The sequence below is a fragment of the Bufo bufo genome, chromosome 1 (assembly GCF_905171765.1).
Source record: "Bufo bufo chromosome 1, aBufBuf1.1, whole genome shotgun sequence".
NCBI lineage: Eukaryota > Metazoa > Chordata > Amphibia > Anura > Bufonidae > Bufo > Bufo bufo.
This window is the reverse complement of record NC_053389.1, coordinates 543209970-543231444: the sequence shown is the minus strand read 5'-3', so window position 1 is coordinate 543231444 and position 21475 is coordinate 543209970. Positions and strand designations below refer to the sequence as shown.

General features: G+C 42.2%; 1 protein-coding gene across 1 annotated transcript in view; it reads right to left on the bottom strand.

Moving 5' to 3' along the window:
* CERK (ceramide kinase) overlaps positions 1-21475 on the bottom strand; it is a 147846-nt gene that overhangs the window by 275 nt on the left and 126096 nt on the right. The window contains exons 10-14 of the mRNA XM_040412243.1: positions 21089-21194; positions 20294-20370; positions 9291-9496; positions 6889-7106; positions 1-153 (exon numbers count right to left, since the gene is read on the bottom strand). The exon at positions 1-153 is cut by the window's left edge and continues 275 nt beyond it. Of these exons, the coding sequence (XP_040268177.1) occupies positions 69-153; positions 6889-7106; positions 9291-9496; positions 20294-20370; positions 21089-21194 (692 nt within the window). The 3' untranslated portion in view covers positions 1-68. The remainder of the gene's footprint in view (positions 154-6888; positions 7107-9290; positions 9497-20293; positions 20371-21088; positions 21195-21475) is intronic.

Sequence of the window (21475 nt, the reverse complement as noted above, 5' to 3'; positions counted from 1 at the left end):
GATATCTAAATGTAAAATAAATAATCAAAAACACCACATAACAGCTGGCAAATGCACCAAACATCCATCTAAACTCTGCTTGGGTTTTTATCTTCTTCTTTTGAAGATTCCTCAATGCCGCGTGCAAATAATTGAATCAACTGACAGTGAACCCTGGAGAAAAAAAAAGAAAGGAAAAAAATATAAGGTAGGAACATATTTTAATTTTCTTACAACACAGAAAACAATTGGTCATACATAAGATAATCAAACTGATATACGTTTAGTTTGCGCTCTTTCAATAAGGCTTAACACAGACAATTCCATTTCACTAGCTACATCATTTGTATACTGGTGACATCCATTTTATCCTACAATTGTAATCCTGCTTTGGATGTGAAAAGAGAAGATGATATAACAGCACAAGATGTGTAATGAAAAGTGCTTGCAAAATAGCTACATAAACTATAAACCAAAGATTAAAAGGGTTTTCCAAGATATTTTTTTTCTTACTGATTACCTATCCTCTGGACAGGTCATCAGTATCTGATCATTGGGGGTCCGACATCCAGGACCCCCACTGATCAGCTGTTTTGAGAAGGCAGCACAGCACCGTACATTGTATAGTGGCTGTGCTTAGATGGGGCTGAGCTGCTCCTAGGCCACGTGACACATGAACGTGACGTTATTCGGCCTAGGAAAAGCAAAGAGAAGGTTGCTGCGCTCACAGTAGTCAGACCCTCACAAATCAGTAAAAAAAATAAAAATATTTTTTGGGGGAAAACTCCTTTAAAGGTGGAACCATTCTTTAACCCAATTGACCTTTTGATGGTGGGTTGTGCATCTTTTGATGCTGAGGGCGTTCCTGCTTTGAGAACAAGCTGCATTAACATTTCCTGTTCTTAGAGCAGCATTCAGTTAAGCTCCTGCTAAAGGCAGATAGAACTTTGATCACAAGAGTACAACATGATTAAATGGGACCACTCCTCCCTTTGATGGGGAAAGCAGTGATGCGATCAGGTACTGGAGGACTCGTGCAGTCAGCCTAGGAAGGACGTAGATCATAATATATTAACATACAGAAGTATGCTAACACATTAGAAGTTTAAAATAAAGATGTCAATAGTAATTCCTTAATGGAATTTAAAAAAAACATAACAACAAAAGTAAATCTGCATGTAAAAAACGGAATATAACATTATCATTTAGTATAAAAAAAAAATGACATACTGCATACATAATCAGTGGCAGAAACACAATTCACCTCAATAAAGAAATAAAAAAATGTATGGCTTCTGAAATGCATAAAATTGTCATTAAAGCCCAAACAGGCCGTATCATTGAGGGGCCAAATTGACAAAAATAAAATATAAAAACTAGAATAAAAAAACCTACTTTTATAATTCTGTGTAAGCAAAATTATAGCCAGAGTTTTTCAATAAAATGTATCTGTACAGCGGCACCTGCTGTTTGTTCTATTCCTTATTTCCATGTTTACCTCGCAGAGGTGGACACACATGCTCAGTTCTATCCTTCAACTGCCACCAGCTGTATCTGGTCAGAAGCTGTTAAAGTTACAAGGATAGGAGTACATGCCCCTGAGCTGCCAACCTGAAATAAATCTAGCATAGTAATTGGAGAGCTCTAGATACATGTGGGCTCTAGATTCACACAACATATACACTGAGTTATACGTAGTGAAGGGCACGCAGGGACAGTAAACAAGGAATATCTATAGTGTTCCAAGGCGATTGACTAGGCATGAGATACATTTTTCCCAGAATGCTTCTTTAACTCCTTTGTGATCATTCAGATAGCCGTATAAGGGCTTGTTTTCTGTGGAGCTGTATTTCCAAATAGGGTGGAATAAAAAAAAAAAACCATTTGCCATAGTTTAATAGATTTAGTTTTTACGGTGTTCCCTTTGCGGTAGAGTTGCACCGGGTATCGAAGTATCAATACGATACTGGGATTTGCCATTTTACGATACTAGGCTGCGCAGCCTAGTATCAGTTAGGGAACATAGCACACGCCACTCTCATCGAGCGCCATGTTCTCCTCAGCAACACACTGGAGAAGGAGGGAGTCCCTCCCTCCCCACTGTGACGCGGCTGCTGCTGCCACCAGCTGCTGAGGAGGAGGAGAGGGGCTGTGGCAGCTGCGCCACCAATGAACATAATTAACAAAATAATTAAAGTGTAGGCTGCGGGCGGCGGTATCACATACCCGGCCATAATAACAGGGCACAGCGATCCTGTGAACCGTGGCAATTAACGGGGGGATCACAACGCCCTGTCATAGAGGCCCCCCCAGTATTAAAGTCATTGGTGGCAGTGGCCACAGGATCCCCTCTTCATTGGTGGCAGTGGCAGCTTGCGATCGGTGCCCCAGCAGTCAAATGGTGGGGCTCCGATCAGTTACCTTGGCAACCATGGTAATCTCCCTGCAGCTGTGTGCACAGCGCAGCAGGGAGAGTGTAAAGTCCTATTCACCCTAATAGAGCTCTATCAGAGTAATTAGGACAAGAGTTCTAGCACCTAAAAGGGGTTAATAGTAAGTAAAAAAAAAAAAATAAAAAAAAATACTAAAAGTTTAAAATCGCCCCCTTTCTCAATTTTACATATAAAATACATAAACATATTAAATATCGCCACGCCCGTAAAAAGTGAGAACCATTAAAATATTTAAAAAAATATCTCCTATGTAGTGAACGCCATAGCAGAAAAAAAGAAAAAGCTAGCGATTCGCCATTTTTTTGTCACCTTGTCCCCCCCAAAAAATAAGATAGGACTGTTCTATTATGGGCCAGACGTTCCATAAAAAGCAGAATGCACATCGCTTTTTTTGGTGTTTTTTTTTTTTTTTTTTTTAAGTGGTATCGAATAGTATCGCAATACTTTTTTATGGTATCGAAATCAAATCAAAGTTGTGGTATCGTGGCAACCCTACTTTGTTGTAAAACTGACCTGTTACTAGGGATCGACCGATTATCGGTTTGGCCGATATTATCGGCCGATATTGAGGATTTTGAACGTTATCGGTATCGGCATCTATTTTGCCGATTTACCGATAACGTATGGGGAACACAGAACGCGCTGCTCTCAGCGCGTTCTGTGTTCCCTCCGCAGCACAGGGGAGAAGGAAGCAGTGTCTCCTCCCCCTGTGCTGCTGCTGCCGCTGCCGCCAATGAGGGGATAGAACATAAGAGGAGGGGAGGGGCTGTGGCCACTGCGCCACCAATGAAGATAAGCCTTTCATTCATTCATATATACAGGAGGCGGGAGCTGGCTGCAGAATCACATAGCCGGCTCCCGACCTCTATGAGCGATAGCTGCGATCCGCGGTAGTTAACTCCTCAGGTGCCGCGGATCGCAGCTACCGCTGATAGAGGTCGGGAGCCGGCTATGTGGTTCTGCAGCCAGCTCCCGCCTCCTGTATATGAATGATCGATAGACTTATCTTCATTGGTGGCGCAGTGCGCCCCCCCAAGCCCCCCAGTATTAATCATTGGTGGCGCAGTGCGCCCCCCACCCCCATCCAAATCCCGGCCAATAGTAAAAACATTGGTGGCGCAGTGCGCCCCCCCCCCCCCCCCACCCAGTATTAATCATTGGTGGCAGTGGCCACAGGATCCCCTCTCCCCTGCTCCTCCGATCGGAGCCCCAGCTGTGTAAGCCTGGGGCTCCGATCGGTTGCCATGGCAGCCAGGACGCTATTGAAGCCCTGGCTGCCATGTTCAGCTCCATGCTGCTGTGTGCACTATGCACAGAGCAGCAGGGACAGTGTGAGATCCTATTCACCCTGATAGAGATCTATCAGGGGGAATAGGACAAGGGTTCTAGTCCCTAAGGGGGTTAAAAGTTAGTAAAAAAAAAACACAAAAATATTAAGTATAAATGAAAAAGATTTATAAAAAAAAAATACACATTAACAATAAACAAAAAAAATACACATTAACAATAAACATATTAATTTTCAGCAGATTTGTGTAGGAATTTTTTTTTTTTCTCAAAAATGAAAATTCCCAGAATATCGGTATAAATTATCGGCTATCGGCCTGAAAGTTCACAAATTATCGGTATCGGCCCTAAAAAATCAATATCGGTCGATCCCTACCTGTTACCCTCAAATCCACAGGTCAGTACAATTATAGCAATACCACATGTATATAGTTTTTATTGTGTTTTAATACCTAAAACTTTGAAAATAAAAATAATAATTTTCGTTTTGAATTGCCATATAACCTTTGTAGTTAAGTCTATGGAGCTGTGTGAGGGCTCATTTTTTTGCGGGGTGATCTGTAGTTTTTAATGATATCATTTTGGAGTGTGTATGACGTTTTGATCGCTTTTTATTCATTTGTTTTGTAGGTGACAAGACGAAAAAAGGCGAATCGTCCATTTGGATTTTTTTCCCCCCGTTACGGCTTTTACCGTATGAGATGAATATATTTACATTTTAATAGGATGGGCATTTTGAGTTTTATTTTTATTGTTTATTTTTGTTATGGGAAAAGGGCGATTTGAATTTATACCGTATTTTTCACCTTATAAGACGCACCTAGGTTTTTGAGGAGGAAAATAAGAAAAAAAATATTTTGTACCAAAAGGTGTGCTTTTGGTGGGTTTTGAACTACTGGTGGTCTGTGGAAGACATTGTTATGGGGGGGGGGGGATCTGTGGATGACACACTGTTATGGGGGGGATCTGTGGATGACACTTATGGGGGGGGGGGGATCTGTGGATGACACTGTTATGGGGGGGGATCTGTGGATGACACTGTTATGGGGGGGGGGCGGGATCTGTGAATGACACACATATAGCATCTCATGCTCTATATATGTCATCCACAGATCCCCCCCGTAACAGTGTCCCTGTGAAAATAGTGAATGACCCCTAATACAAGGGCTGGGGGCCGGCAACTGATATTAGAATGGCAGCAGGGCCCGGTGCAGTCACTGTATTCTGTAGTATTCATATCTAACGTGTAGGCATGGGCGCTTTGTTAAACTATAGCAATTATTTGCAGCAGTAGAGAAATCCACTGTAGTACTCATTTGAAATTCCCGTAGCAGGCAGGCCGAGCGGCAGCGTAACGTCACTCACTACGTCACGTGCCTGCTCCGCCTGCTTCATTCATAAAGTGGGAGGAGCAGGCATGTGACGTAATGAGTGATGATACGCTGCGGCCCGGCCTGCTTGCTACGGGAATTTCAAGTGAGTACTATGTGGTTTTCTCTACTGCTGCAAAGAATTGCTATAGTTTAACAAAGCACCCATGCCTACACGTTAGATATGAATACTACAGTGAGCGGGGCCCGGTGTAATAGAACACAGTGACTGCACCGGGCCCCGCTGCCATTCCAATATCAGTTGCCCGCCCCTCCTCCCTCTCTGCTTATACATCCCCGGCCCCGCTTTGCAGCATCGCAGCCGGCGATGTATCAGTGTTAAATGGCAGCATTCGTTCCATAAGACGCACTACCATTTTGCCCCCACTTACCAAAAAATATGGTACTTTTTTTTTTTTTTTACTTTTTAAAGTCCTCAAGGGACTTTATCATGCGATTATCAAGCAGATCAATTCTCCCATAGACTGCAATGAAATACCATTGTAGTCTATGTGTATGGGAGATTCAATAGTAACATAGCTGGGGCAAGACTTGGGGCATTCAAAAGACTGAGGCTGCCACAGCAACTGAATGGTTAGCCCGATCTTGGCACGGGGAAGCTGTTTTGGCCACAGGAAGGGAGTGCTCCCAGGGAAAGCCCTCTCAGATGTCCTCTAATCTATAGGGTTAAATGCCCATGATTAGTGTTACTGCCGATCACAGACATTGCCTCTGGGTATCCGCTGTGTAAAACATCAGGCATTCAGTTTAGTTATGAATGAATTGCTACCAGTCTGTATTAAAGGTACAGAGGAGTGGCAACAAGTTGGTGTGTGTACCTGCATATTCTGAAAATTGCAGCACTGATTAGATAGTGTGAGTCTGTGCAGTTACCACCCCCCCCCCCCGTACCCTTACTGCAGACTGCTAGCAATTCATTCATAACTTCTAGTAGAAATAATAAAGGAATAGCACAACTTAGAGCCATAAGAATAGATGCTCCAGAATTGTTATTACATGGGGAATGCATGAAGCTATTAAAAAACAGGCATGTCAGGAGTGGTGACAGGTCCTCCTTTAAGAATCGAGGTCGGGTAATGTTTAATAGGTGGCTGTACATTTTAGGGTACTTTCACACTTGCGTTAGAGGATTCCGGCAGGCAGTTCCGTTGCCGGAACTGGCTGCCGGATCCGAAAATCCGTATGCAAACGAATAGCATTTGTTTCTGGATCAGTCTGCCAAATGCATTGAAATAACGGCTCCGTCTCTCCAGTGTCGTCCGGAAAAACGGATCCGGTATTTATTTTTTTCCCACAGATTTAAAGGTCTGCGCATGTGCAGACCGGGAAACTGGATCCTGTTTTCCGGAACACTTGGTACCGGATCCGACATTAATACATTTCAATGGAAATTAATGCCGGATCCGGCAAGTGTTCCGGAATTTTGGCTGGAGAAAATACTGCAGCATGCTGCGGTATTTTCTCCAGCCAAAAACCGTAAGAGGGACTGAACTGAAAACATCCTGATGCATACTGAACGGAATGCTTTCCATTCAGGATGCATTAGGATAAAACTGAAGCGTTTTTTCCAATATTGAGCCCCTGTGATGGATACCGGAAAATTTTAATGCAGGTGTGAAAGCACCCTTACATTGTGTCCATGTTTATTTGGGAAAATACATCAGAGCATTAAAATGAGGAAACTACATGGATATTATGCAAACCACATAACCCATTCAGTTGGTTTAGATTTAAATCCTTCTAAAGCTAGATGGAAGATTTTGATCTGTAAAATTTACCTTATTTCAATGGCAGTTTGCTCCAGAGTTTCCCCATCGCAATTCCACAAACTGTTCAGTTGATTGCACCCACACGAGGGGTGGTCTGTGCAAATCTGAGCAAAGTTCTTTTTGCCAATGATCCCCAAATCAGTGCTTTCTGCATCTTCCTCTTCAAAATGTTTTGGTGTAAAGTGAAAACTCTTAATCCGATAAACATCAACAAATGGAAAATCAAACTAGAAAAAAAGAAAAATAATAATAAGTTACGAGTCAACAAGCAATTACAACAACTACGGTATTTGTGTAATTTACATATTAATATACGTATACAGGTTTATACAATGAATGGTCTGTCCTCTTTCAAATAATTTGTGTACTGGCAATAGAGAAATTCTCCCATGCAACTAAAAGGGAATGCCCCACTGTAGTCTTATAAGGTGAAAGTAAATCCATCCTAAGGAGGAAACCCCATCCGAATTCTTCTAGTCACATTCACATACGTACAGTACCAACAAAGATGGGGCCTATACAGGCTTGGGAACTGTCTTTTTCCTTTAAATTAAAGGGATTTTCCAAGATTCTGATATTGATGACCTATCCTCGGGATAGGTCACCAATATCAGATCGGCGGGACCCGTGTCGATCAGCTATGGATCGGTCATCAATATCAGAATCTTGGAAAAACCACTTTAAGTTGTAGGATTATCTCCAACATTCCTCAGAATGCAGTGTATGAGTGCAACCAAGCTTCCAGCGAATTGGCAGGGATTTTGTCCTATATGGCTATATACTGTATATGAATGTCCATACGACAGTATAAGCATATACATATCGGAGTTGAACAATGATGTTCTTCATTTAGAGGAAGAGTGAAAGGGGTTGTGTAGTAGTTGTTACAGTCTCGCCGCTACATGCAGGTAAACTTTGAAAAGGAAGCAGCACTCGCATGAATGCCATAAGCCCTTCAAACAGCTGGTTGCCGGGGGGCAGGAGTCAGAGCCCCACCTCAATCTGATATTAATGATAGGTCATCAATATTATGCCACTGCTCAAACCCTTTAAGGGAACTTAATTACACACCCATTTTAGCACCCTTCTCTCCATGGAATATTGGCAAGCTTCATAATAGAAGTATATAATATAAATGGAATTTCTGTAAAAGAAGTTCACAAGTTACCACTGAATAGTGTAGATCCATATCTACACTGCTAGTAGACTATGTGATAAATGAAAAGGATTTTCCAGACTTTTTAAAATTACAAAAAAAGTACGTGGGTCTGAATGCCCCTAGATTATGCCACCACAAGTGATAAGTATGTTTTTTTCATCATCATGCCCAGTTCTGTGAAGCACCTGTGTTTAGATGCTGCTAGGGATTGCCGTTTGTAGGATTACTAGTATAAAGGACTACAGTTCCCATGATTCCTCTCAGACACTGCCTCCATTTACAGCACCCTGCTTTCATATAAGATAATAATGTAACTACTTTCCATCTGCTATGCTACTCTTTAACTAACTGATTCTGCATTAAAGGGAACCTGTCATCAACCTTATGCTGCCCATAATAAAGGCAACATAAAGTAAAGTAGAGGCAGGTGAGTTGATTTCAGCAGTTTTTCATTTAAAAGTAAGTGGTTGCCGAGAACCAACATCACAATCATTGCAGACTGGGCCTGGAAAAGTCCTGGTTATTCATGAATTCCTGCTCTCCCTGCCCACCTGCTGATGACTGACAGTCTTCTACCTAGTTTTCTCCCTTTCTCTCTAGGAGAGAACTGCCAATGATCTACAGATGGGCGAGAGTGCAGGAGATTATGGATAACCATGACTCTTTTCAGGTAGATTTGACTCTTCTCAAGTCCTGGACTGCAATGATTATGATGCTGGTTCTCAGCAACCACTTACATTTAGCTCATGAGTGACACACCTATGAAATCAGCATTTCTGTCACTACTTTATGCTGCCATCAGTGAGGTCAGCATAAAGTGGATGACAGGTTCCTTTTAATTGCTGCCCAGCATGTGAGACACAGTCCCTCCAGAGACCGGGAGGGTGGGGACTAAGGAGCAGACAGGGAGCAGTTAAGATGAGAGTCATGCAATGTGTAATGCCTGGTACTAAAGGGAGGGGAAGATGGGAGATAACCATGTGCTCAGTGTACAGTAAGTCACAAAGCAAAAGATGTACTCCAGGAGCATAATCGTTACTGTATGTAAGAGTGGCTTACAAAGGAATCTTAGCCACACACTGCATTAGTAAGTGACCAATTTTACTGCCTGTAAACCATTTGCACATAATTTTTAAAGAACAGAAAACTGCTTTAAATGACCATCTTTATTCTGTATGCTGACAACATAAGGGTTACAGCAACATTGAGTACCATCTGCTACTTTCTTTTCCTTCCACTTTTTAATTAATACCTGATCACTATTGCTGGTTGTATGTCTGATAAGGTGCCTAAGAAAATCGAATCTGGAGCATTTGCGAACTAAAATAAGATCAGCTGTTCCATCTGCCAAGTGAGCTGCTGGTGACAGGCCTCTCGGACTGCGCGGACAAGCACAACTCATGCTGGCCGCGTTAATCGCCATGAATTTTCCTTTGATTGTTGTCCAATCTTCTTGTTCTAAAAAGAGAAAAAAAACTTTTTTTTTTTATTTATGAACAGAAAACAAAATTAATTCATGCCTCAAAGTCAAGGAAAAAAAATTAACTGGAGAATGAACAGAACGCTTACATGGTGACCTACTTTTCATCTTTTTAGCTACAGATCAGCCAATTCCCAGACTCCTCTTCTGCCATCCAAGATGGTAGCCCTGCTTCTCAGGCTATCCGATACGCACTGTGCATAGTCTGAGAAGCGGTGCAGCCATCTTGATTGGCAAAAAAGGAGCCTGAGAATTAAGGGATCTACAACTAAAAAGAAGAAAATGAGGTCACCAAGTAAGTGTTCTGTTCATCCGGCAGTTAATGTGATATTTTTTTTTCCTGGACCAGATGGTTGCTTTAACTTTGACAAAGAGAAGTCTAATTACCAAGAACACACAGTATCAATTCCCAAGGCAGCATTGCTGACATTACATTAACATATTCTTAAAAATTTGTGTGTGTGTGTGTGTGTGTGGGGGGGGGCATTTATTATCAGATGTAGGACAATTTTTGGCGTATATCTGTCGCAGATTCGGTTGGAAAGGGGATGTGAGGCCGAATCTGCGACTTTTCCCCGCTCATGCCAGGTCTAAAAAAGGTGGCATTGTGACCCCATATCATTTATCATTTTCTACGCCTGTTTTTGGGGTAGACAATGATCTAAATCTAATTAAGGGAACTGGCGTAGATTTAGACAGGCAGTGGATGTGTCTATGTTACGTAGAGGATGCCGTCTCTACGCAACTTCGGCACATCCACGGCCAGCACAGGTGTCTAAAACGCCAGTCTTACTAAATTACCCCGAAACGTCGCTGCTTGGGTGAATAAAGGATCCCACATTTTTCACCTTATGGACGTGCTGCGGTGTATTTATTCCTCTGGTTGTTTGACACTGTGGTCTAGTGTCGATACCGCTGGCACCCAACATTTGCTACAAGGAGTGCTGCCCTGAACTCTCATCTATATATATATATATATATATATATATATATATACTGAAATTATTACTCAATTGGATTTGTTTGTGTCGTGACCATGGAGTGTTAGCAAAGTACTTGCTATTACGCACCGCTCCGTGGTCGCCTGCATGGCGGTGAGGGGGGAAGACGGTACGCTGGCAGAAGATCTCACAGCAGTGCGATGGAGACAGCGTTATCAGCGGTGCCAGTGATAGGTAAGTACTATGTAAAAGACTCCTTCCACAGGTAACTACTACGCATTAGGTAAAATGTCCGCAGAACCCCTTTAACCCATCCTCTAGTATGTCATTTCATAGCTCTACCTTTCCTTTATTCCTCCATTTATAAGGCAAAATACATAGGTCTCAATGCAATAAAGCTTATTTTTGGATATAGTCTCTGAATTGTGAGGTGTTGCTGTAAATCAATTTCAGAACCACCACACATTGCAATGATATCTACACTGCCTATGAGCTAATTAACTCCCTTATTGAAGCATAGACTCAAAGTAATCACTACAGTAAAAAAAAAATAGGTTTCTGGATGTTTTCTGCTTACCTAAAACAAAAAGATAATGACAAGGAAAAAAATAGGCAGTCAGGCAAAAGAATGACATTCACAGCTGATTGAATCCTGTTCACAGCTGATTTGGTGGGCTGAAAAGAGTACAGATCCATGTCCAGTCAAAAGGTACTACATTCATGTCTACCTGGAGGTCACTGGAAACTTGTCATTGTCCAACATGTGTTTACAGACTCTACATTGCTGCAAATGACTGAAAAAGTAACAACGGTATAAATCCTACCCTCAGCTTGGCTTCTATAAACACACAATGGACAGAAAGTTACAGGTAAAATAATAAAATACCATATTTTTTATCCTATAAGATGCACTTTATGTACTCCCCTAAAACGGGGGGAAAATGTCAGTGCGTCTTATGGGGCGAATACTAACGAATGCTTCCATTACACAAGCGCTCATTAGTAAAGTATTACCGGTGAAGTAAAGCATTAGCAGTGAATGCAGCGCTCCTTGTGTGGGCTATGGATTTACCGCTTCCCAGTCTTCTCCTGCAAGCTCCACATGCTGTGAGACATTGGGTCGGCAGGAAGAGCGCTGGATCTCAGGTGTGGCGGCAGTGTCCAGAGCAGGAGAGGTAAGCTGACGTAACTTTCGGGTCTTATTAACAACTGGATCTGACCTGAGGTCTGATTGGGGTCTTAGTAACATGGGGGTCTGACTTGAGATCAGATTGGAAGGTTTTGGTAAAGCCTCATTCACACATCCGTGTCCTCCAAGGACAGCACACTCTCCAGAGCAGGAGAGGTAATTTGACTTAACTTTCGGCTATTATTAACAAGTGGGTCTGATCTGAAGTCTGATTGGGGTTCTTAGTAACATGGGGGTCTGATTTGAGGTCTGATTGGGGGGGGTCTTAGTAAAGCCTCATTCACACGTCCGTGTCCTCCACGGACAGCCCTCGTCTCCATTCATTTTAATGTGTGTACTCACACATCAGGTTTTTTTTTTACCACTTTCAGTGTTTTTACACGTATGCTTGCTCTATTTTGTCTGTGGTCACAGATCCATGATGCCAATTATAGTCCATGGTTCTGTGAAATAGCTGCCACTGATTTAGCATTTACCATAGCTCACAGACCATTGCCTAGACCGTAACCCACTTCTCAGCTAAGAGCAGGACTTGTAAAAGAAATGTAAAGGGTGCACATGACAAAAAGAAAGCATTTAAATTACTAAAGCAGGATCACAGCAAAGAAGCACTTAAAAAGGACCTTTCAACACTCCTGACATGCCTGTTTTAATAGCTTCATGCATTCCCCATGTAATAACAATTCTTAAGCATCTATTCTTATGGCTCTATGTTCTGCCGTTCCTTTATTATTTCTACTAGAAGTTATGAATGAACTGCTAGCAGTCTGCAGTAAGGGTACAGAGGGGAGGTAACCAGTTGGGAGGGTGTACCTGCACAGTCTGACTCTATCCAATCACTGCTGCCATTTTCAGACTGTGCAGTTACACCCCCCCCAACTGGTAACACTCCTCTGTACCCTTACTGCAGACTGCTAGCAATTCATTCATAACTTCTAGTAGTAACGGCACAACTTAGAGCCATAAGAATAGAGGCTACAGAATTGTTACTACATGGGGAATGCATGAAGCTATTAAAACAGACATGTCAGGAGCGGTGACAGGTCCTCTTTCAAAACTTTAAAGAAAAAAATTATGCAAAAGACAGATAAAGGCAGCCAAGCTGAAGACCGAGAGAGTGTAAAACGAACCTTAAAACGTTCAACTATATTAATGGTAAAAAGGTTAAACCTGAAAGTGTGACCCATTAAAAAGTGATGAGGAAGGAGTTAGAGAGTGATGTTCTTAAATATTTTTTCTCCTCTGTATTCACTAAGGCTACTTTCACACTTGTGGCAGAGTGATCCGGCAAGCAGTTCAGTCACGGAACTGCCTGCCGGATCAGGCAATCTGCATGCAAACGGACAGCATTTGCAGACTGATCCGGATGTGGATCCATCTCCCAAATGCATTACAAGAACGGATCCGTCTCTCCGTTTGTCATACGGACAAACGGATCAGTTTCTATTTATTTTTCAAATTTTTACCAGTCGGGAAGGACAGATCCGGCATTTCTAATACATTTGCAATCAGGCAACTGAGCCGGAATTTTGGACGGAGAGAATACCGCAGCATGCTGCGGCATTTCCTCTGTCCAAGACGCCGTTCAGTGACTGAACTGAAGACATCCTGATGCATCCTGAACGGATTTCTCTCCATTCAGAAGGCATGAGGATGAAACTTAACAGTTATTTTCCGGTATTGAGCCCCTATTACGGAACTCAGTGCCGGAAAAGAAAAACGCTAGTGTGAAAGTACCCTAAGGAAAATGAAATGTCAGATGAAATGTAGTGTCAAAGTAAACGTCCCATGAAATGAGGAGGTAAGTTCTAGACTTGACCAGGGCGAGTCAATGGATTTCCTATATCTTGACTTCTCCAAAGCACTTAATACTGTTAGTATATAAAATGAGAATGCTTGGACTGGAAGAAAACGTCTGTAAGTGGGTAAGTAACTGGCTTAGTGATAGAAAACAGAGGGTGGTTATTAACGGTACACACTCAGATTGGGTCACTGTCACTAGTGGGGTACCTCAGGGGTCAGTATTGGGCCCTATCCTCTTTAATATATTTATTCATGTTCTGGTAGAAGGCTTGCATAGTAAAAAATTTTTTTTTACAGATGACCCTAAACTGTGTAAACTAATTAGGAGGCATGTGTACCCATGACACTGGCTGACCTGTTACATGTGCACTTGGCAGCTGAAGGCATCTGTGTTGGTCCCATGTTCATATGTGCCCGCATTGCTGAGAAAATGCGCGTCTCTGCAACTGCCACACCCTTTGAAAATGGTGAGGAATTGACAGACCTATAGGGTCACACAGCGGCTAAGCTCATCAAATGCAGACAAGACCATAGCCTCTTAATGCCTGACAGAACCAGATGAGTAAAAAATAAACAGCTACAGATTTTAAAAAGTATTATTTTTTTTATTCTGTGCTAACAGCATAACGTCTGATAAAGGTCAATGTTTAAAGGGGTTATCCACCTTCTGCGGCCTTTTAGCTAGAGGCTCCCCCCCCCCCCCCCTTCCACCATGTCGCTGGACATGCGGAGGGAAGCTTTCTTACTTGCTCCCTACCAGCAACTTTGGTCCCTTACCACTTGTCAGCACCCGGTTTGAAGGGCGTCCCGTGTGTCGCAATGACTGGCTGTAGTGGTGGCATATCTCCTGTGCGTCACATAACCTATGGGAGGAACAAGTTACTGCGTGGCCAGTCGTTGGCTGCAGAGATAAACACCTTCATAACGGTTGTTGACAAACAGGATCAGAGCGGCAGCAGGGGAATGAAAGAGAAGGAACCCTGCTGCGGGGAGCAGGTAAGTAAGGTTCTCTCCACAGGTCCAGCGACATGGAAGGCTCTGGCCAAAATGCTCCGTGAAGGTGGATTACCCCTTAAAATGGTTTGTTAATAAAACAAACAAAAAAATAATAATAATAATCATAATGGGGTTTCATTTTTGTTATATCATTTGGTTATGAAGGGTGGTAGTGGATATCAGAAAGAAATAAACCCACCAATGCATAAAATATTTCAAGTTAATAATTTGGACAAGTAGGAAATCTATATCTTGAGAAACTTTTAGCTACTGAAAATAAATGTTTTATATGGCAAGATTAAAAGGGGTTTTCCAAGATTTTAATATTGATAACCTATCCTCAGGATACATCATCACCATCTGATTGGTGAGGGTCTGACACCCAGGACCCGCGTCGATCAGCTGTTTTAGAGAAGGACGTGGCGAAACTGCTAGTGCTGAGCCTTTTCAGATTTCCCTGTAACGACATTTTCATCGGTCACATGGCCTAGGCGTAGCACAGCCCCATAACTATGTACGGCACTGTGCTTGGTGAGCACAGAGAAGGCCGCAGCCCTGGTGCTCACCAAACAGCTGATGGGGTGACCCCCATCGATCAGATACTAATTACCTATGCCGAGGATAGGTCATTAGTATTAAAGTCTTGGTATACCCTTTTAAGCGCTGGAAGAAAGTGGATGAAAGTGAATCATCCTCTACCGATCAAAGAATGGAAAGGACGGTAAATATAGATTATGCCCCATTAATAAACCTATTAATATAATACATATTTATATTAATATAAAATCATTATCAGTTCTGGAAAACAGAAAATGATGGGAGCCCAGGGAAGCGCTGGCACTGGAGCGGCAGGCAGGTGGTAAGGTATTTTTATTGTTATTTTGTATAATTTAAAGGTGTTAAACACATCGGGGAGTAGAGCTCCTGTGCTTCCTCCAGCCAGACTGTCATGATTAAACCTATATCTAAGCAGTGGATTTGGAGATGTGTATCAGAGAAACCAAGGTCTGACAATTGCAAGGAAATAATAAGCAAAGAAATCAGCACAGAGTTTTGAATCAAGATAAAAATGAACAGTATCCTAGGGTCCTCGGCCAGTTAAAAGCACTGTTGAGAGAACACAAGAACTGGTAATGCACAAAGGTAAATGTATTTTATTCTTGTGGCTTAATTGTGCAGTTCACACTATACAGTACAAGGTAAAGCGCCTGACCAGTAATTTATTCACAATCTTCAGACTCGAAAAGGAACCGAGCGGTGTAGGACACACCGAATAACTAAGCTCACAGCACCTGTATAAATCATTTCCAGATTAATATGACAGGGCATCCGAGATGTCACATAATCCAGAGGAAACACAAGGCATATAGAACTCTCTCCTATATGCTGATTCTGGCGGTTCCTGTGGGCAAGAAGCCACAGTGCCACTCATGCCAAACACTGAGCAACAAGACAATCTGCCAATCCCATAATTGTTTTTTGCTTCCTAAGACATCTGGATAAATCATCCGAACAAATGCGCCAAATATGATAACCCTTTAAGTCTTTGTTCATATTAACCTTGTCAGCAGCAGCAGTAGATGGGGTTAATAATCAGCCCAGCATTTCCAAATGAATGCTTACAACATACAGCAATGGCAGATAACATGACATCACAGAGGTGAATAAACAGGCTGAAAAGCAATATTTGGTCCCGGCGTCCAGATGAGCTAATTATGTGACTTCCACCCGTGCGGCAATATGAGATTTCAGATAATACAAGCCATTGACTGTCCATCTGTTATACAAAGGGCTAACAGTCCTGCCGTCACCAATAACAGCAGCTTCTAATACTTGTCTTCCTGTTGACAATATTGTAAAATTAGAAATGAATTACATTCAGCTGAGCCTTGAAACAGCATAACTTCCAATGATCTAGTACTGTATTATTCTAGTTATTTTATGCACTTATATAGGGCTGACATATTCCGCAGCGCTCTACAGACATTAGCATCAGGCTCTCCCCAATGGGGCTCACAATCTAAGTTCCCTTGATAGGGGCTGTCCGGCTGTCCCCAATGGGGCTCATAATCTAAGTTCCCCATCAGTATGATAGGGCTGTCGGGCTGTCCCCAGTGCGCTCACAATCTAAGTTCCCCATCAGTATGATAGGGCTGTCGGGCTGTCCCCAGTGCGCTCACAATCTAAGTTCCCTATCAGTATGATACGGCTGTCGGGCTGTCCCCAATGGGGCTCATAATCTAAGTTCCCCATCAGTATGATAGGGCTGTTGGGCTGTCCCCAGTAGGGCTCATAATCTAAGTTCGACATCAGTATGATAGGGCTGTCCCCAGTAGGGCTCATAATCTAAGTTCCCCATCAGTATGATAGGGCTGTCGGGCTGTCCCCAGTGCGGCTCACAATGTAAGTTCCCTATCAGTATGATAGGGCTGTTGGGCTGTCCCCAATGGGGCTCACAATCTAAGTTCCCTATCAGTATGATAGGGGCTGTCGGGCTGTCCCCAATGGGGCTCACAATCTAAGTTCCGTATCAGTATGATAGGGCTGTCCGGCTGTCCCCAGTGCGCTCACAATCTCACAATCTAAGTTCCGTATCAGTATGATAGGGCTGTTGGGCTGTCCCCAGTAGGGCTCATAATCTCAGTAGGGCTCATAATCTATGTTCCCCATCAGTATGATAGGGCTGTCGGGCTGTCCCCAGTGCGGCTCACAATCTAAGTTCCGTATCAGTATGTCTTTGGAGTGTGGAAGGAAATCAGAGCACCCAGGAGAAACTCACACAAACAGGGAGAACATACAAACTCCATGCTGATGTTGTCCTTGGTCAGATTCAAACCCAAGACCCCAGAGATGCAAGGCACCAGGGCTAACCACTGAGCCACTGTGCAGCCCACATGTGTGAGCCTTTCAGATGAAGCGAAATATTATAACACATTGAGGTGATCCCAAGGACATCCATTTGATTATGCCCCTCCTAATGCAAGATAATTGGCTAGAGACATGGCTTGCAGGCTCATTTTCTTTTAGGCCTCATGCACATGACCATTTTGTGTTCCACAAATCGCAGATTCACAAAATATGGGTGCAGTATTGTGGACTCATTGACTTCAACAGGTTCGTGGTTCGCATTATGCGTACATTCTATCTTTTTGCAGAACAGACATATGGATGTGGAAAGCACAAAAATGATCTGTGTGCTTTACGCATCTTTATGTCCGTTCCACAAAAAGACAGTGTCCTGTCCTTGGCTGCAAAATGTGGACCATGGACCCATTGAAGGGTGAGCAAAAAATGCAACAAAGACGATATCCATATTTTGCAGATCTGCAATTTGCAGACCACAAAATACATATAGTATGCATGAGGCATAAATAGGTTGTCTGACCCCTTGACATATTTTACCAAAAGTAACTGAGTAATAACTTATTAATCTGGTGCCACTTCCATTCCTCCATTTGAACGCCCAAGTCCCTGAGGTATCTATATTTTTGGAGGCCTTTCATGCAGCACTATATTCTCAATGTTAGGAGAGAATCCCTCCATAATACATGTGGTTGAGCATGCCACAATTTATTTCTTAATCTCACGATACCTGTTCAGCCTTTTTAGGAGGACATTGTTTAGATCCAAATCACCACTCAAATCAATATAGATATTGTAGCGCAGTATTCAGATGAATGCAATGATGCTCAGTTGACTTACTCTAGCTAATGCTGATTTCTATCACTGGAAACGTAGAATAATTTAAATTTAACACTGTTTAAAATCTTAGGCATTACTTATTCTACCCATGTACATTATCAAAACGACAGGACTGATCACCTAGAGTACTTGTGATTCTACCTTATTCTAATAGCATAGAGCAGAAGTGAAACATCGACAGAAGAGCCAAGCAAGTGAAAGCAGTTCCTTCCAGAAATATAACCTTCAAGATACCATACCATCTTCTATCAATTGATAACCTAATGTCTTCTAATGATGCCTTAGTCTACATGCATTTTACTCCCACCATATTACAAGGGCACATCAGCAAACATAGACCATAAGCCTCAGAGCCTTGATGGTGGTTGTCATGTTGAAGAACCACCCAGGCTCTAAGGCCTGCACCAGTCTTTTGACCAACACTGGTGGAATTTCTTGATATTATTATGTTAGAGTGCACCTTGATATTACATGGATGCTACTACAGGAGCATGGCACTTAGCATTTTATTTATTAGTGATGTTTAGATGTGTTATTCTACGGTGTCTTGGGACATATATGACTTGTAAGGTATACATGACCATGACTGGCAGTTATTTTCCTGTTACGCATAGGAAAGAAACCTACCAGTCATGGTCATGAAGCAGGGCAGGCCGAGGCCATCGAGTCTCCTCGGACTCATCTCCTTCACAGCAGTGGTGCGTGCTGCTGGGTTCGGCATACTGACTCCAAAGTGACAACAGCTGAAATCAGCGGCTCTGTCATTACACTATGCTGCTGGTACAGGTGACAGGTTGCATTTAAAGGGTAGGTGTCAACAAAAAAAACTGTTGTTTATATAAATTTGATAAAGTTAATTGTTTATTTTTTAATTTTCAATATTACTATCTTTCTTTAAAACAATTCTGAAACCTACCCATTTTCACTGGCCACTGGGCCTCAGAATAGACAGACCCTTCCTGTTCTGAGACCAATTTTCAGCAGTTATCTCAATGACGGATAATAACCTATATACAGATAAGGCTACTTTCACATTAGCGTTTTCAATTCCGCTATTGAGATCTGTCATAGGATCTCAATCACGGGGGAAAATGCTTCCATTTTGTCCCTATTCATTGTCAATAGGGACAAAACTGAACTGAACGAAACGGAATGCACCAGAATGCATTCTGTTCCGTTTGCTTGGGTCCCCATCGCGGACAGAATAACGCTGCAAGCAGTGGTTTTATGTCCGCGATATGGTGCAGAGCGAGACGGATCCGTCCTGAGACACAATTTAAGTCAATAGGGACGGATTTGTTTTCTCTGACACAATAGAAAACGGATCCGTCCCCCATTGACTTTCAATGGTGTTCATAACAGATCTGTCATGGCTATAGAAGATATAACACAACCGGATCCATTCATGACGGATGCATGCGGTTGAATTATTGTAACGGAAGCGTTTTTGCAGATCAATGACGGATCCGCAAAAAACCCATTCACAAAACAGTTGATGATCACAGGTTATCTACTGCCCTTTTGCTGCATAATGACACCTGGACAGGTGACAAGGCATGCCCACAACACTCTTCTATACACATATCAATGAGTCACCTCCAAGTTACAGGTTACGATGCCATGTGACTGATGTAAAACATATCTAAATGCTGTTAAGGTAAAAGGTTTCGGCACAATGCCTGGTGCCCAGCGCCCCCTCCCCCCAATGAGGTACAAAAATATGCTTCAGTATCTGGTTTTACATATAGGCCATACAATGCATTCTATTACAATCTTTACTGAGATGGGCGGAAAAAAAAAAAAAAAGCTACCATACAAGGAATTACTATTTCAACAAATAATCCTATTTTCTGTGATTAACAGACAGCCAGAATATTTTTTCTTTTTGTTACCCAACTTATTAGAAAAAGTGTAAGCTGAGGTAGCCAGAATGGCTAACGGTGTACTAGTTCATTTTGTTAGAAGCTTGCCATGCTAGTGATTTCTTTCCATCCAGTACCATACAAAGCATTTTATTTCAGTTTCACTTGTTTGAAATATACCTAATCTTATCAAGGACTGAAAGAAAACTTATTACAAAAAAGTGTTAAAATACTCTTGGACACACTGAGGTGGCAATTCCAGTTCCATTAACATGGCCTTACCGTTGTTTAGTAACCCACCGCTCTTCTCTCTCTGTTGCTCCTCCAGATGCTTGCTACTTTGCCTGCAAATGTAGCACCTGGAACATAAAAACCTCGGGTTAGGAAAGACTCGAATTATTTCTCTTAAAGAAGAATGCACAGAAATACTAAACCTATACACAGCAGCCGGCCGGGAATCACTGCTGAAAATGGCAAAGGGACAACGGATGGCGTTCTCCTCGGGACTATAAAAGGAGAAAGGACCTGTGCCTGTACTATGCCGCAGCATGTTTAGGTGACATCCACTCTTTAAGGGGGCTGTCACTTCTCTGGACACAGCAGGAGAAGTAAATATTTGTATTCGCCATAACATTAACATGTTGGAGCATCTTTTCTTACACATCTGCATTGTGCCATTTCCCTCGTATTCCTTCTAGAACTGTATTAACCAATTGACAACTAGATGTTACCTTGTCAACGGGGCGTTTCCCTACACAGAGGACCCTGATTGGACAGTGGAAGACACTCCCACAAGTGATAATTCCCAGCTTTGAATGTAGTCATAAATTAAAAGAAGGAAAAACTGAAGAACTGCACAATGAAGAGTTCTAATAAAAGATGCTCCAGAATTAATATTTTAGAGGGAATACAATTATTTACTTAGACATGTCAGGAGAGGTGACCGGTTCTCTTTAAGGGTTTAATACTAGTGTACAACCCCTTTAATAAAATACAAAAAACCATACAACCCCTTCAGTACAACAAACTGCTCTCTGCACTTGTCAGGACATTCGAAAAATGATTGAAGCAACTTGCCCAGATGTGCAGCAGATTTTGTCCCTTGGAGATCCCAGAGCCCACTGTGCTGGTTGAAAGGAGACAGTTCCTTCATAATAACGGTGCGACAAAAACGTCTTGAAACCTAAGATAACAGATATAACAATATGATCAGTATCAATTCCAGAAGGAAAAAAAGAATGAACTTTTACATTTATAGACATGTTTATTACAGTAAATAGCAGATGTAAACTACAGGTGAAACTCAAAGAATTAGAATATCGTACATATTCATTTAAGTTCATTTATTTCAGTAATGCAACTTAAAAGGTGAAACTAATATATGAGAGACTCATTACATGCTAAGTGAGATATTTCAAGCCTTTACCGTATTTTTCGCCCTATAAGACGCACCAGCCCATAAGA